The 17,060-nt window shown below is 36.6% G+C and overlaps 3 protein-coding genes across 4 annotated transcripts; 2 read left to right on the forward strand and 1 right to left on the reverse strand.

Moving 5' to 3' along the window:
- The first annotated feature begins 1,057 nt into the window (after positions 1-1,057).
- On the forward strand, positions 1,058-4,351 carry LOC111793404. 2 transcript variants are annotated; one of them, XM_023675258.1, is made up of 6 exons: positions 1,058-1,470; positions 1,560-1,597; positions 2,201-2,471; positions 2,838-3,124; positions 3,320-3,766; positions 4,040-4,351. In XM_023675258.1, the coding sequence occupies exons 1-5, from the start codon at positions 1,123-1,125 to the stop codon at positions 3,759-3,761; spliced, it is 1,386 nt and encodes a 461-aa protein (XP_023531026.1). In that variant the 5' UTR covers positions 1,058-1,122; the 3' UTR covers positions 3,762-3,766; positions 4,040-4,351. The 2 variants fall into 2 exon arrangements, with proteins under 2 accessions (XP_023531026.1, XP_023531025.1); XM_023675257.1 differs by lacking the exon at positions 4,040-4,351 and having other exon boundaries at positions 3,320-3,978.
- Positions 4,352-4,570: 219 nt separating this feature from the next.
- LOC111793405 (transcription repressor OFP8-like) lies at positions 4,571-6,650 on the forward strand. Its single transcript, XM_023675259.1, has one exon. It carries the CDS (start codon positions 5,705-5,707, stop codon positions 6,482-6,484), a length of 780 nt encoding a protein of 259 aa, XP_023531027.1. The 5' UTR covers positions 4,571-5,704; the 3' UTR covers positions 6,485-6,650.
- A 6,745-nt stretch (positions 6,651-13,395) lies between these two features.
- LOC111793225 (indole-3-pyruvate monooxygenase YUCCA6-like) lies at positions 13,396-15,397 on the reverse strand. The gene is made up of 4 exons (XM_023675008.1): positions 14,643-15,397; positions 14,167-14,415; positions 13,964-14,086; positions 13,396-13,655 (listed from the first exon to the last, which is right to left on the reverse strand). The coding sequence occupies exons 1-4, from the start codon at positions 15,342-15,344 to the stop codon at positions 13,458-13,460; spliced, it is 1,272 nt and encodes a 423-aa protein (XP_023530776.1). The 5' UTR covers positions 15,345-15,397; the 3' UTR covers positions 13,396-13,457.
- Between the last annotated feature and the right edge of the window lie 1,663 nt (positions 15,398-17,060).

A 17,060-nucleotide genomic window follows, 5' to 3' on the forward strand; every position in this document is an offset into this window, starting at 1 on the left:
GTGGGTCCCCTCCCATGGTCGGCAGTTCCAGCCAGATGGAGATTAGTCGCTGAGGAAGGGTGATGGAGCCTTCTACGTATCATGCTTCTGGATCTTGTCTCTAAGTAGTGGCCGATGATTTTTTATAATAAAATATAATATCACATCCCAAATCAAGAGACGTAAAACATATGAGTTACAATGTTTAAATAAAATAAAATTAGAATTAGAATTCTTAAAAACTTCCAAAATTAACCGATATTATATAAAATTTATTATTCAATTAAATATAAAATTAAAAGTTTATAGATATATTAAATACAATTTTTAAATTAATGTTTATAAGACTAACTTACTGTAAATGCAAATAGTATGGATAAAATATCTCTAATATTACATTAGTCAGACGAGCAAATCTTTCAAATCTTGTGTTCACCCATTGCGTGCAAGTCAGAAGTTGGCTTAGTTTGTGAGGGTCCCGTGCTTCTCAAAAGTCCTAAAAATTTTGTCCCAAATAAAAAATATATATCAAACATCAATTATTGCAGAAAAAGAAACGTGTAAAAATTATTGTTGTTGTTATTATGCTAAAAATACATGAATTTAAAAAAAAAAATTGTATTAAAATGTCATTCCTTTAGATTAGACGAGAGTCATCGCCACGTTGTTTTATTACATCGTCACGTTCCATGTTACTATTGTACCAATATTTCTTCTAACTTTTATTAAAAAAGAAAACACTACTCTAATAGTAGTTTTGTCTATGTAAAATTCATAACAATAACTTTCGAAATATAATATTATTGTTATTATTTCCGTGGTAAAATAAATTAACTAGATTTAAATTTAATTTTTCTATAGTTTAAATTAGAATATAAAAAAATGTGATTGTCAATGGAATAACATGAAAATTAAAATAAAAAATTTAAAGTGTTAATTTTTTAAAATTAAAATCACCAAAAATATATTTTAAGTTTTTATTTGTTAAATAAGTTTTGTTTAAAAAAAAAAAAAAAAAAAAGGGTCGCGAGGAGAGTAATTTATTGATTTCATTTGTCGAATGGTTGATATTATCAGATTTGGGGCTCTGCATTGCCACTCTCTTTTCTCTCGCGCGCTTTGGTTGCTCTGTCGAGAGAGGATATGGTCTCTACCTCACTCTTACTTCTCTCGCCCACCTCATTTCCTTCCATTTCCAAAACTGATTCGCCATCTTCTTCCATCTCCACCAATTTTGGGTCCTTCTCCCAATCTTCCAAGCGAAGCTTTAGATTCCCCAAACGTGTTAGGTTATTTCGGTGCCAAATTCTTGGTTCTTCTTCACCTTCCAATCAATTACGCGACGATGGCACGGCCGAGCTGTTTTTGCAGAATAATTCAATTGCGGATTTCATGAGGTTCAAACGGGATGGAAGCAGTACTGAGCTTCAGACTGCTGTTGTTACTTACAGAAAGAAGTTTCCATGGTCTATTCTGCAGCCATTTCTTCAGGTTTAGGCTCGAATTCTATTTGTTTCGTTTAGGTATTTGTATTTCTTACATGGGGTTTCTTTTAATTTGTGGCTTCTACTCTTTTTCAGGTTGATTTGGTGTCAACAATTCATATTGCAGACAAAGAGTATGTGTACTCGTTGTATTCTCTCATTTTGTCAATTTGATCATCTTTTGTATTTTCTTCTTTGTCTACCTGTAAATTCTTCTGTAACTTTGTGTGTAGGAGATATGATTATGCAATTTGATTTTACTTTGAACGGTAGTGTCTTACTCATTAGTCATTAGTGTTGTCATGAACGCGAGTTATTTTGATCTCGAGAGGAAATTGTGACCTAGCATATGTTTAGGTCGCAACAATGGATAAAAAACAAACTAAGAAACTGTTACGTTAGGAAAAAAGGAAAAGAACTGCAATTTAGTAGAAAATGTTATATATGTGCAATGAAAAATAAAGGGATAAGATAAATTAGCATGGGAAAATAGCAGTTACTTTCTCCTTTTGAATCAATGAAGAATATTTTCTAGCATTTTAATGGTGATTTTGTCCTAATTTTTGTTCTTTTCTAGAAGGTACTTTCCCCTATCAAAGCAATACTTTTATTTCGTGATAAAGGTTTCGAGAATCACTACCTTTTAAAGTATTGCTAACTCTAATTTTGCTTATTAGTTGCCTCACTTCAACCAGGCTTTTTGATTGACTAAATATGTTGCCATCCATTTTGCATAGCTATTTTGAGGCCCTCCAGAAAGAACTCGAGTCTTACGATTGTATACTGTATGAGATGGTGGCTAGTAGGGAGAGCTTAGAAAACAGAAGAAATCCAACTGCCATGAAAAAGCTACAAAGTTCACGATCACGAGGATTTAATCTTCTGGGCTGTATTCAACGGCAGATGGCTCGTGTTCTTACACTTGACTTTCAATTAGATTGTCTTGATTACCAGGCTTCGAATTGGTACCATGCAGATCTAGACTATGAAACCTTCACCATACTTCAGGTTATTCCCTCTCTACCTTCTTACACCATAGATGGAGCAAAACATGTCTAGACATAACCATCCTCAAGGCTGCAATGTATGCTACAATGTGCAGAGATTGTTGAATCATAGCATCTGATAAGAATTTATTGTTGACCACTTAATGAACCCATTAGTTTCTTTTCTGTTGAAATTGTTTCTTTAAACTTATGCCTTCTAGAGTGATCTATGACCATTCAACTTTAGAGCGTGTTCCTTTTTCAACTCTAAGATGGCCTAATTCCTCATCTTTTAGAAATTAACAACATTCGCAGTTGTTTTTGACACCTAAAGCTTGGTCTTATATAATGATATTTTGACACTGAATTTGATGCTGTCATGTTGCAGACTGAAAAAGGTGAAAGCTTCTTTACATTTGCTAGAGACATGACTATACGATCCACCAAAGCTTTGGTTCAGCCTACTGCAGGATCCAAAGATCTTGAACCTTGGAAATCAAAGCTTCTTCGGGCGTCTCGTGTGCTTCCTATGCCACTTGTTGGAATGCTTATCATTGGAAGCGTTTGTGCAGATGGAGGAAGTCAAGCATCAGAATTTCCAGAATTTGAAGCATTGTCAAGTCTCGACTTGGGTGCTGCAATGAAGGTTTTTCTAGCTAAGCGTCTAACATCTGAGTAAGTATGTTTGGAGTTCTATACAACGTCTGTTCCCTTATTAGTTTGGTATCAGTAATTATTCATTCCAAAACTTCATTTCTATTTCTGAATGTGGAATCTGGAGGTTATTTTGAATCTAAATTAGTTATTGCTTGTTTGGGCGAGTCTTAGTTCGGCTGTTTTTGGATCTAATATAATCCATTGTTTGTGAAGGTTTACACAAGTAACTGCCGAGGTGGAGGAGAGTTCTGTTATAATCGGCGAGAGGAACAAAGCAGCAACAGAAGCACTTAGAGATGCCATGGACAAGGGCCACAACAAAATTGCCATACTATACGGTGGCGGTCACATGCCCGACTTGGGGAGGCGATTGCGAGAGGATTTCGACCTCATTCCTAGTCGTGTAAAGTGGATAACAGCATGGTCTATTGCAAAGCGAAAAGTATCCAGCAGTTCTCTCCCATTTCTCAAGTCTCTGGCTGATGTCTCGGGTTGGCCATTGAACCGTTATCAGACCTTGGCACTGCTAATCTTCTCCTCAGTCCTAGCAGTGGATCTCTGGTTTTGGGAACTCTTCTTCGGCACAGCAGCAAATTGGATCTCTGAAGTCGCTTTAGACGTCTATCAGTATATTGATAATGTACAGCTGATGTGAAAACGGTAATGGATTTTCATCAAATTAGAAGTTGTATCCTTGCCGTTGTACATATAATTCAACTGTGGCCGTTGTTTCACGTGGCACTCAGAAAGTAGAACAGTGAAGAACGTTGAAATGGTTTCCTTGCATGTTCTATATAATACATAATCCATATTGGATTTTACTGCTGAAAATGCAATGGAAGGGATTGACTAGTACACCTTGATTTGCTCCATTTTATTGGGCTACACTAACTTGTTCTTTCTTTTCACCTAAATTTTTCATCTCTGTTTCAGTGAACAGATTGATGTGGATGAGATCTCAGAAGAGATTACATTTGGAGGGATGTTCTTGGTGGTATCAGGAATAAGGGTACGCTTTTCTTTTACTTCTTTCTCTCCTAGGGTAAGGACACAATTAGAAGTGAAAATGAAGCCCACCTGCATAATAGTAGGTGAGAAGCCAAGTCCATGATATACTCACGGGTGGCTGGCAGTGTTCAAATAATAAAAAAACAAAACAAAAAATGATTAGTCATTTAAGTATTACTAGTCAACCCTCTGCTTTTCCATAAACTCCATGTGATAATATAACCTCTTCTACTTCTACTTGTCTCGGTTTCCATCCCAATTTCCCATTTTACCCACTCCCTATCCCCCAGTCAACCGTTGTTTCAAGGGCAACCTCGTAATTCACTACACAAATCTTGTTCCATTCCCTTGTTTTCTACTTGCACACTTCATATTCCCGTGCCCGCCCCTCTCTAATCATTTGAATATACCAAATGAGACATAAAAGAAAGAGACATGTCTATCTATATATATATTTTGAGAAAGTAGCGAGGGAGATGGGGGAAATTCAAATCCAAAATGGAATTTGAAATATTGGGCGCATGATTGATCAACTCAATAGTCAATACTACCAATGATCCAAAACTTGAAACAAAAATAGGCTAAACTATGCAGTGGTTCGTGTGTTTTATCTCCTTGGAACCTTCTTTCATTTTTAGATACTTCTCTCTCTAAACCCTTTCCTTTACCATTCCCAATGTGCATTGGACCTTCCAATTGCCTTACGACCTCTTCCATCATTTTCAGCTTCTCCATTATTATGCCATAAACCTTTCTTCATTACAATCTTTCTCACACTCTCTTACTGTACTTGCTGAGCTTAAAACTTGAGATTTTTTGTGGATTTTCTCCGTTATTATGCCATAAACTTGCATCAACATTCTCCCATCATTACATTCAAAATTCATCCCAAATGACCTGAATTTTGTATTGTATGTGTTTGGTATGCAAGCTTATGATCTATAAATGTTGAGTTATTTTGTATGCATTTTCTTGGAACCTTTAGAAAATGATTAAAACATGCATGGTTTTCGATGTCTTGTTTTTGGGGTCAACCAAAATTAAGCTAAAAGTCTCTGGTCTTGATTTCAACAAAACAAGGAGACAATGATACGGGACAAAAGTTGTAAGAAATGAGAAAATGAGTTCAAAAACTGTGTGTTTTTACACTTTCCATTCTGAAAACTTGAAACAAATCTGAGGTTTCCATGTTTGTTGTGTTGGTGTTCCTTGTCTCAATCTTCCTGTTTTTATCCTTCTAAAAGTTTTCTTTTTTGGGTACCTCAAAATTAGTACTCGCAAATGGCACCATTTTCAATTTGAAAATTATTTTAATCCTTCTCATTACCCTTTTGCACTACATTTAACATAAACTTTAGAACATACATTTTTAGCTTTAGACTAAGATTCAATTCAACGTTGAAAAGACAGACATAGTTTCATATTTTTATATTGAATCCTTTTGTATCTCGAAATTTTGAGAAAGTTTTTAAATTGAGTCACAGGTGGAGTTGGCTTAAATAATAAGCATTCCCACTTTTGGTTTCTCATGCATTTCTCACTTCTTCTTCACACTCTGCAATTTTCCTCTTTCTTCTTCTTCTCTCTCCAATGGAGACCCGCTTCAAGCTCCGTCTCTCTCGCATCTTCCAATCCTCTTTCGTCTCTTGCCGTTCCCGTTATCTCTCCGATATCATCCACAAACCCGTCTTCGTTCCGTCGGAACCTGCCCAAACCGTTGCTTCCTCTCGCCATTTGCTTCTCCCCCAACGCAAAATTTCCCGCCGGTTCTCTTTTGCTCCTTTCCCATCTGCAGTTCCTGGCGGCCGGACCTGCCCTCTGGCGTCTCCGATTTCGCCCTTCCCGGAGAATGTGACCCATGAGAAAATTTCGACGACGAATAAGAAGAAAAAGAAGAAGCAGAGGAAACAGAGGAAGAAGGAGAGTCCGTTTTGCCAGTTCAGTTCGTTGTCTCTGGAGTCAAACTTCGGCGGTACGTGGTGGTACAGCTGCGAGGACGAGGACGAAGACGACGAAACGGACACCATTTTTTCTTCGAAATCGCGCTCTTCTGATTCCTCAACATCCCACAGACGGTATAAGTCTCGGCGGAGAAGAGGAGGTCGTAGCCGAAGCTCTGAAATGGGGGTGTTACCATTGACGGAGAAAGTGAAAGATAGCTTTGCAGTGGTGAAGAAATCGAGCGACCCATATAACGATTTTAGATGCTCGATGTTGGAAATGATTGTTGAGAAACAGATTTTTTCTGGTAAGGATCTTGAGCAGCTGTTGCAGTGTTTTCTCTCCTTGAACTCCCACCATCACCATAATGTCATTCTTGAGGTTTTCACAGAGATTTGGGAGGCTCTGTTTTCCGACTGGGGATCCTGATATGAACATGAAAACTCTAATCCCTTCGTTCTCCTTTTGTTCTTATAAGAACTTCTATTGCTTATTTAATCAACCCCTTTCTTCCCCTTGTGTATAATTTCCATTTCTTGTTTTCTCCTCACTTGAAATTCAAGAATGAAGAAAGAACATCAGCATATTGAAAACAGTGTCCAATCTTGTTTTGTTCTTCACAACAACCATTCATTATGTTTCATGCAATGCTAATAATAATAAACCATTTCAATAGAGATCCGTGGGGGATCTTTGGTTTCAGAATACTAAAGAACAACGCTAAAGACAAACCTAGTTTCACATCAAACTATTTTATAAAAATAGTGATAATCCGTGTGTTTGACTTGAAATTAGATGTGAGTTCTGAAGCCTACATAGTTTAGGCTAATGGATAAGAACAGATTCAGAACATTGTTGATTTGATTTGTTTAATATATAAGTAGATAAAAGCTTGATTTGATGTCTCCTGTTTATTTGATAAAGCTATTTGATTTTGAATTATTTGTCAATTAAATCCTAATTCTATTTAGAAACTTTTAAGTTCAATGTTTTGTTAATTTACGTCTAAGGATTGTAAAGAGGCCTGACTTGACTAAACTCCCTCACGATCCAAAAACAACAGGTTATTAAGTAACCCAGGTGGACAAATTTCAATATGGTTGTTACAAACATTACGAGTACCTTTATGTTAGCATGCTCATCACTAACTCATGTGGTCTCTAGTGTTAAATGTTTTCTATATATGTACAAGTTATTATGTATAAGTCATGTATAGGGTTACGTCTTATGTCCAAGTGTGGAGATGCTAAGTTATGAATCTTTACACGAGGCATTGTGTTGGGATGGGCTTAGTCTCACTAGGAGGCTATTAACTAACCTTTAATGTCACCTTGTCTCTCATGATTGGCACACATAGGTATTATAGTTAGTTTAGACTTAGGGTCACTCCTCTTAATGTATTGTTTTCATGAGATATTATATTTGTATAAACCTGGCTCCACTAGGGAGTTGTCAACTAATTCATAATGACGCACGGATTATCAAGATTGATGCACACATACGCCATAGTTGGTTTAGTAAAGAATTGATTAATTGCACCTATAAATATATTACGTTAAGACAAGGTTGATCTCTTAGGTATTAAGAAAATTGTGAACCATTGGGCTCGGTCCTTAGGTGTGAGTATTGATGTACTGATGTTGAGAGTCTTACATATAATGAGTCATTTGCCACGAAATTCTAAGTCAATAAAAATCATATAGTTTTGATCAGTATATTATGTTTTAAATACTCTCTTCGGCTTACATTCTACTTATTTTCTTCTATTTTGGAACAAAACACTCTTTAAAAAAGGGATAGAAAAAGAGATTTGTTGCATCCTCATTGATACTCTTACGGTATCTTAACTCAACCTTATAATTGAGAATTAAATTAAAGGTTGGGATTAACCTCATTGATTAATTAATTAATAAAAATAAAGAAGAACCTTTTAAGAGTAAATGAGTAAGGAAAATGTTGAATTTTGATGGCGTGATTAGCGGAATTGCTTTGTTGTCCCAAATGCCAAATGAACACACAAACAAAGCCATTGAAAAGTAATAACTTAGCTTTCCTACTTTATTAGGAATAATTATTCAAATTCTAAATTTCAACTCATAATCTCCCATTTTGGATGCATCATATCAAATTATCATAACAAACCACATTACAACTTAACCTTATAATTACACACACGTACTAATTATATGGATAATGTTTCAATGTCCATTCATTTTTTTTTATTACAATAAATACCCTTAAATTTATCCGTTTTGTTCTAAATATAAATTTGTTACAATTTTAATTTCCATCCTTTAAAACATGTTCTTTTAAAATAAATGTTCTTATAATCTTGATTTTATTGAAATTACGGAGCTTATGGTGATTCTTACATTGATTTTTGTTAAAATTAAATTAAATAGAGAGTAAAATTTAGAGAGAAAAGAAGTGATTTTTAAGGGACAACTACCCGCTCCTATGTTCCTCCTAAAAAGGCTAAATGCACCAACCAGGGACAGCTTTAGAGAAACACAAACATTCCCTTTGGATCAAATCTTCCCTTTATCAATTTCTTGAAATTGGAGAACAAAAGACCAAACAACACAACACAATCAATATCTAACGTTCAACCAAAACAAAAAACAAAAAAAACATAATTTGTGTAAAAATATGATATCAATATATAATTTAAGTGTTAGATATTGAAAATTACTGGGCCATGGACTCCACCTTAACTAACTAAAGAGAAATTATAGGTATGAGTTTATAAGTAAATAATACATTTTTATTGATACAAAATCTTGAGAAGAAACAAAAAAAAAATATTGGAAGAAACAAAACAAATAAGGTCGTCAAAGTTATACTTAAGGTGGACAATATTATATTAGAGTATTAATGAAATTAAAATAGAGAAGAAAACAGTGATCCATGGCGGTGGGCTCCTCTGGCTTTCTTTACTCTGTGAAGAAATCTTCAACGAGGGATCATAATGACCAACTCCAAATCCCCTCTTATATTTATTGTCTTCTCCTCCTCCTTCTTCTTCTTCCTCTGTCCACATAACACAATTCAACTCGATCGCTCACTCACCAAAACAAAACCCCCCTCAATGTTCCTACTACCCTCCATTTCCACCACCAAAAAATTCTTCAAAAAAACCTTATGTAACTTCAAATCTTTCTTCTCCAACACCTACCATCGCCTACCCAAGGCGCCGCCGCCGCCGCCCTTCACCGCCGGCCCCGAAATGGCTAAAGACGAGGTCCAAAATGGAAGCTTTACGAAGAGTAATGGCAACAATGCAGTTCATTTCTCGAAGACGATCGACAAGACCCAGATGGACAGAGTTGAAAAAAATGAACAGAGCATCAAAATTGGAGCGACCCATCAAAGGAAATCCCAAGAAAACAGGGAATCGAGGTCAAAGAGGAGTACTAGGTTGTACGAGTACGATGAAAGGAGAGTGTGTTTGGTTGCCAAGAAAATCAAAGAGTTGGAAAAATTAGACGCGAGAAATGTGCATCATAGTTTGGATATTGAAGAGATCCTTCATTACTACTCTCGCCTCACTTGTCCAACATACCTCGAAATTGTGGACACATTCTTCATGGACATGTTCGCTGAATTCTGTTCTAACTCCTCGTCTTCTCAACAGAACAAAATTTGAATTTTGGTCCTCGGATTTCTGGTAGACCATATTTTGATGGGTATCATTTGGAATTTTGATTCAGTGTTTATTATAATTCATCTGAGTTCATAAATTTAATGATAGAGTTGTGTGTGTAACGTAGTTTGATTTGAATGTCTATGAAGGAATAATCGTTTTTGAGTTTGACTCTCGTTTTTGCTTCAAATGAGTAGAAAAGACGATTACTTTTTTGGGGTTTTGTGGAAATCAAGGTGGCTGTCGGCGCCTAATCCGGATGTTGAAATGGATGCTAATTTGCGTTTCTTTTTCTAAGAAACTACCCAAATTAAGGGTATAAGCCTTGGATTCTAAGTCACTAATGTCTTACACAATGGTTTTCTTTTTTTAAAAAAGTGTTTGGTAATCAAGTATTTGGGTTTTGGTTATCCGAATCATAATGAACAATCCCTTTTTTTTTTCTTTTTTTTCTTTTTTTTTTTTTTGATGGAAATAATAATCAAAATTTGACCAAAAGGATGGTGGAATCCGATGAGAGTAAGAAGGAGATCCAAAAGGGTGTTTGTGTTTGTAGGAAGAAAAGCATTTAAAAAGGGATTCGTTGGGGGAATTTAGGAAGAGCTGGATGGACCAAATCTATGATGAATCATTTCAAGAGCATCAAGGATTACTATTGGGCTTGGGGTTTTGGTGTAATTTGCGATCTATTCACAGCTCCAATGTTCTTGGCCCAGCCCTTTATTTGGTAATCAAGTTAGTGTGAGTTTGAAGAGTGAGTGTCATCAGCCTGTGGTGCATATGAAGGATTTGTGGTCTTCTTATTTCTCACACGCCTGCATGCATGTCTTGCCCTTTTCACCCTCTTCATATAAAGCTATGCCTATTAACACCCACATATATCAATACTACATAAACCCACCTCCATCCTTCCCTTTCCCTTTCTTTCTTTCTTTCTTTGAAATGTATGTTCGAAATCCAAACTTTTAGTGTTTAAAAAAGTGAATTATGATTGAAAAAGTATTTAATCTGGCTGTCTTTTAATAACTATTGGATACTATTTAACCTGGTATGTCCACCTCTTCTTTATTACAACGTTTCAGTGACACTTGATCCACAATGAAAGCACGATCACTCGTTAATCTGACTGTCTTTTAATAACTATTGGATATTATTCAACCTGGTATGTCCACCTCTTCTTTATTACAACGTTTCAGTGACACTTGATTCACAATGAAAGCAGGATCACACGTTATTGGGATTGAGGTACAAGTTACCAACCAAATGAGGTAGGGTGGAAAAAGTTTGATAGTGAAATGACTATACTCACGTACATGTCCATTTATTTTTTTAAATTTGGAGCAAAACAAAGAGTTGAATGGATTATCGAAAAATTAGATAATTAAATAACAATGGAAGAAATTGAGGATTAAAAGAAGAGTTTAAATGGGAGTGCAACACTCTAAGACCCCAGCTAGTAGATATTGTCCTCTTTCGACATTTTTTTTTTTGGGGGGCTTCCCCTCAAAACTTTTAAAACGATCTGCTAAGGAGAGATTTCCACACTCTTATATATGATGCTTCGTTCTCCTCAGGATCTCACAATCACCCCCATCGGGGCCCAGCATCATCGCTGACACTTATTCCTTTCTCCAATCGATGTGAGATCTCACAATCCTTTCCAATACCCTTAGTCTACTGTTAGCAAATATTGTCTTTTTTTGGAGTTTCCCTTTCAAGTTTCCCCTCAAAGATTTTAAGACGTGTCTTAAAACTTTGAGAGGAAGCACGTAAAGAAAAGCAAAAAAATAAACAATATCGTTATTGGTAGGCGAGCTTAAGGGAAAGGAAGGCAGTGAGAATAGCAATGAAATGCTATACAAATGGAGATAGTACTAAGTGAAGTAAGGCAAAGAAAGCACTCGTATTGCTCCATTAGTTTTGTTTGTAACGTCAAGATTAAAAGGTCAAAGATGTAAACCCCACTTCACATGTGTTCGGATGTGTGCGTAGGAATACAAATTATGGTGCCAATCCGTACAATATGATATTATTGGGTTTGGGGGAATAGAATTGAATGGTGTGTGGGCGTGAAAGTAATGACACCATAGTGGTTAAACATAGCGTCCCTTAACTTATGGCGAATGGCCTACTGGTGAAAGATATAGAATACCAATAACAAGCCTCACAAAACTTAAATAAAATATAGAAAGAGAGGAAAAGGGCGAGTTGGGAATTAAAAGGCGTAGAGGAGAGGCAGGAACAACGATATGGAATGGTCCAAAATGGAAGTTAAAGAGCATGGTGCTGAGGGAAAGGGCTGCTGCATGGGGCTGCGCCATGTCATGTAATCTTCTCACGTGAAATATGGTCCCTTTCTCCCAACTGCCTTGCTTGCTTCCATCTTTTTAACTTAGAAATGTGGTAATATGGGATGTTTTATGGACCAAATACAATTATTAGTAGGCCACCCATTTCTGCAAACCCTTTCATCCCTTCATGTTCATTCTCTCTCTCATTCTCTCTCTCTCTCTCTCTCTCTCTCATTCTCTCTCTTAAAGATTCTATTTGTGTTCTCATCATCTCCATTCGGTCGGAATAAAGCCCACCAAATCTTCTCAAATCCAATCACACATTCCTATGTGTCAGTAGCATGGGACCCACCCCTAACAGATATTATGCGTTTTTATTTGTTACTTTGTCAGTCTCGCAATTTTAAAACTAGTAGGAGAGGAGAGGTTTCCAAACCTTTATAAGAAATGTTTTGTTCTTCTCTGCAACCGACGTGGAATCTCACAATCCACTCCTTTGGAGACCAGCATCCTCGCTTGCACACCGCCTGGTGTCTAGCTCGGATACCATTTGGAACAACCAAATTCCACCGCTAACAAATATTGTCTATTTTAGCACGCGTATGTTAGAGAGAGATTTACAAACCCTTATAAGAAATGTTTTGTTCCCCTCCCAAGAACGGACGTACCGACGTGGGATCTCACGTCACCATCTCCACACCCAACTCTCTACTCTCATCACGTCACCATCTCTACACCCAACTCTCTACTCTCATCTCCCTTCATTTGAAGGTATTGATTTTCAACCATTGAAGTGATCAAAATTAGTCACCATTGTGAGAACAATCCATGAAGAGTTTGAATCTCATTCCCTGGTTGATTAAAGTGGATGAGGTTTGTGGGGATGGTGGGAGAGTGTGTAAACGCTCGTGAAAATGAACAGTGGTCCGAGCTAATGATAAGGACGGGGAAATGGGAAGTGATAAGGGTGAAGAAAGGGGTACAACATTTAACATTTTCAAACCTAATCTTGAAGGGACGTTTTTGTAGCTTCATTTCTCCCTTCTTCCCTCTTTCTTTGTGATACCCTTTTTATTATATGGTTGCTTTCATCTGGTCCCTCAATATATACCTTACTTCATATTCATAAACCTCTCTATCATTCCATTCAATCGCCAATTATGAGTTTGAGTATTATGCTCATTTATGGGGTTCTTCTACACTCGCTTCCAATTTCTTCAAAATTCTAAACGTCTCCCAAACCTTCATTAATGTCATGTGTATGGTCCCATACAACGAAATATATGATGATTTGAGCCATCATTCAGATATTTTTAAACCGAGGTTCAAAGAATTCATGCAATAGTCAAACCCACTCATAGCAGATATTGTCTTATTTAGATTTTTTGTGGTACAACGGTACAATTTGTGGCAAAAGCAAGAACGAAAGTGTAGAACTTGAGTGTTTGTAAGCTCGAAAGGGGTTCCTTTAACGGTGGGTTTGGATTTGTGATTGATCAGCTTTCCAGAAAAGCTCAATATCTTCTGATATTCTTGTGGCATCCATTGAAACCCCAAGCAGCCCTCTCTTTGTGAACCCAACCGCATATAATCCACATTCTCCTTTCCATCCATTTGAAATTTCCTTCCTTGGCATCCCATCTTTCTCACTAAACATATTGCTTTCCTGCAAATATGGCATACCCTTTTTTTAGTTTCTAATTATGCATCTTCTTAATCTTTCTCCCGAATCCCGAGATTTAACACTCAAATCTTTGAATTTCAAGAGTATATTTGTTGAGGATGGTTGGAAGAGAGTTCCACGTTGATTAATTTAGAGAATGATCATGAGTTCATAAGTAAATAATACATCTACGACATTGCCATGAGACATTTCGAAGAAGTCTAAAGTAAAGCTACGAGAGTTTATACTCAAAGTGGACAATAGCGTAGAGAATCATGAATAAAGTACTGAACTTTAAAGAGGATATGCACCTTTAGCCAGGAGGGCACGTTACTTTTGTAACCAGTGGCCAATATGACGGCATCAAAGTTTTCGACACTGCCGTCGACGAACTCGGCGGCACGGCGGCTAAGTCTGGTCACTCCTGGACAGACCTAAACACCAAATAAAAACCACATCAATACATTTAAAAGAAATCATTGAGAATTAATGAACAAACCAAACCAATACAAACCTTAATTTTGCCGGTTTTGATTTTTGCAAAGGTCCCAACATCTAAAACAGGCGTCTTCCCAGACAGATTCTTGAGCTGCAGAGGGCCAAGTTTTGGGCGGCTCAGCCCCAACCTGGCAGTATCTCCGAGTATAAAACGTGAAAGAATAAGAAGAATTTGATCCACTAAACGCAAGGGAAGCCATCTGAGCAAGCTCATGGACAATCCAAAAGTTGATCTTCCCAGCATCTCATGGGGTAGAATGTGCACCTGCAAGAACAACAACAATAACAAAATGTCAAAAAGTTTTCCCAATGACCGTAATGAAAAGCAATACACGAACCCATTTATTTGATGTTATAAATGACCCACGATCGAAATATGTTGAAACAAATAATTGAAGCAACTTTTTCCTAGTTCATTCATTTGTTTCAACATATTTCGACCATTATGGAGAGTCGTGATTCCTAACACTTTGTACTTGGACGTTTGCTTACTGAATTGCGAGCCACGAGATGAGGGAAAGCGTTGAAGTCACAGAGATCGAGACAAACTTCCATACCGGAATTCCCACATCCAATGACCAAAACTTTCTTCCCGCCAAACGCTCCACCTGTTTTGTAAGAGCTAGTATGAATAACGGGGCCCTCAAATTCCCCCAACCCTTCAATTTGAGGAACAATTTGTTCAGCATTTTCACCGGTAGCCACAATCAACCATTTGCAAAAATACTCAATAACCGTCTCTTTAACCAATTTCCCTCCACCAACAGCCTTGACCCTCCAAAACCGACACCGCTCGTCCCACTCCGCGCTTGTCACGGTGGTGTTGAACACAGGGTTCAACTCAAAGTAATTGGCATAGCCTCTCAAATAGGCCAAGAATTGTTGGTTTGTTGGGTAAGTTGGGAAATGAGAGGGGAAAGGCATGAGTGGTAGCTCACAAAATTGCTTTGGGAGATGCAAGCGCAGACGGTCGTAGGTTTTGAACTGCCACAAGGAAGCTATGCATTGTGCTCTTTCGAGGATCAAAGATTGAATGCCTTTTTGCTTAAGACATGCAGCGGTGGCTAGCCCTGATGGTCCTGCGCCTACTATGAGAGGGCCTTCAACCCAAATTTGTGGAACAGGGTCGCCATGTTTTTGGGTCAGAGGATCGTGCACTCTTTTGCCTTCCAATTCTTTCCAATACTCGTCCATTCAAAGGAACGTAAAAGGGGGCGGGAAAGATAACTGATTTACAACTTGGGAACAACAAACAAACGGTTAGGATCAGTTATGCATTGGCTTGGAAATGAAGTTCTGATATATAGGTCTTCCCGTGGCAAACTTGTAATTTTTAGGCAAACTTGTAATTTTTAAGATCGTGCGTTTTAAAACTGTGAGACTGACGACTATACTTACAAATATCTTTTTAACTATCCATTTATAGAAGTTTTTCCACGAGCATGCGATGTGAGTTTGGGCTATAATGGCTTTTGAGCCCAACTATTGGGCTTGGGCTTTGTTATCTTTGGGCCTAGCCATTTGAATTTGAGTTTTATTTTAACTTTGTTCTTAACCAATTTGATTAAGTTTGATTATTTGGTAAAATGGTCTTATAATTTTAATTTTAGTATACACTGTCAACGCACAAAGTTATTTTTTTTAAAAAATTACCTGTTAATTGTGAATATATTGATTATTGAATTACGCTTAGTCTGTCTATCTCGTTGATTGATTTCATTGACAAATTTAATTTATTTTATTAGTTAGTTGATTGATACTGATATTGATACCACTCATTCGTGACAATAGTAGCACTGGAAGTATAGGATAGATGTGACATAGTGGCGTTGGTTGGAGAGAATTTTAAGGTTAGTGGTCCATTATTTTCCAATAGATATAATCATTATGAATCTAAGGAACAATATAGAAGCATCTCCTAGTAATTTCTTGTCTACCTTAAACTTTTCAAATTCATTCGTCCATGTGTCACAAATAAACATTTCGCATATTTGACATTTTTATAATATAAAGTTTTGAGGTTATTTATAATTAAAACAGTAGGATATACGTGGAAAACGTGAATTTTTTTTTTTTTTTTTTTTTTATATTAGAACACATGTCATTATATCAACCATGTGTTCAAAAAATTTAGGGCTTAATTAAAGGAGGAAAATAAAAATGGTTTGTACGGTACGTATTGGATTCGATGCATTGCTTAAAAAGAACCACACAAATAATACAATGGGTAATTATTAATTATTTATATATATAAAAATGTATAGAAGTAATTGTGAAAATTGCAAGTTGGGCCATCGGAGTTCGAACCGCATTATTTGGGATGGTTTTTTTTTTCTTTTTTATTGGGTGATAAGAAAGGACACGTGGTGGGGCCTTATTGGTTAGCATGATGAGACAGAGGAGCACCATATTGCTGCCCATTCAAATCCCAACACGTAGTCTAAGCTTCCACGTGGGCACTCGTGTACCGTGGGACCCAAATTTCTATTCATTTGACCGTTCTCCCAGTCCCACTTGGCACTTCCCATATATATATATATATATATATATTTTTTTTTTTTTTGTTGCTAAAAAAATATGGGCAATTTTGAGATGAATAAACATTTGAGTCAGTAAAAATAAAATGTGCCATCTCAGGTAGGGTAGTGGTGGCCCACTACATTTAAGGATAGAATGAAGTGGGGCTTAGAAGTGGGTGTGTGGAATTGCATTTAATTTACGCAATACGATAGGGTGAGAAATATTTTGTTGATATTGCAATCATTGAATTTTGACTAATTTACCTAAAACACCTAAATTTCCTTTTCTTTTAAAATAAAATTAAATAATAAAAATGGAATTCAACCTTCTTTTTATCCAAAACTTAATTTCTAACTGCATTATTGTTCTTTTTTTCTATTAAGAAAAAAA

This window comes from Cucurbita pepo, chromosome LG04 (assembly GCF_002806865.2).
Source record: "Cucurbita pepo subsp. pepo cultivar mu-cu-16 chromosome LG04, ASM280686v2, whole genome shotgun sequence".
Taxonomy (NCBI): Eukaryota; Viridiplantae; Streptophyta; class Magnoliopsida; order Cucurbitales; family Cucurbitaceae; genus Cucurbita; species Cucurbita pepo.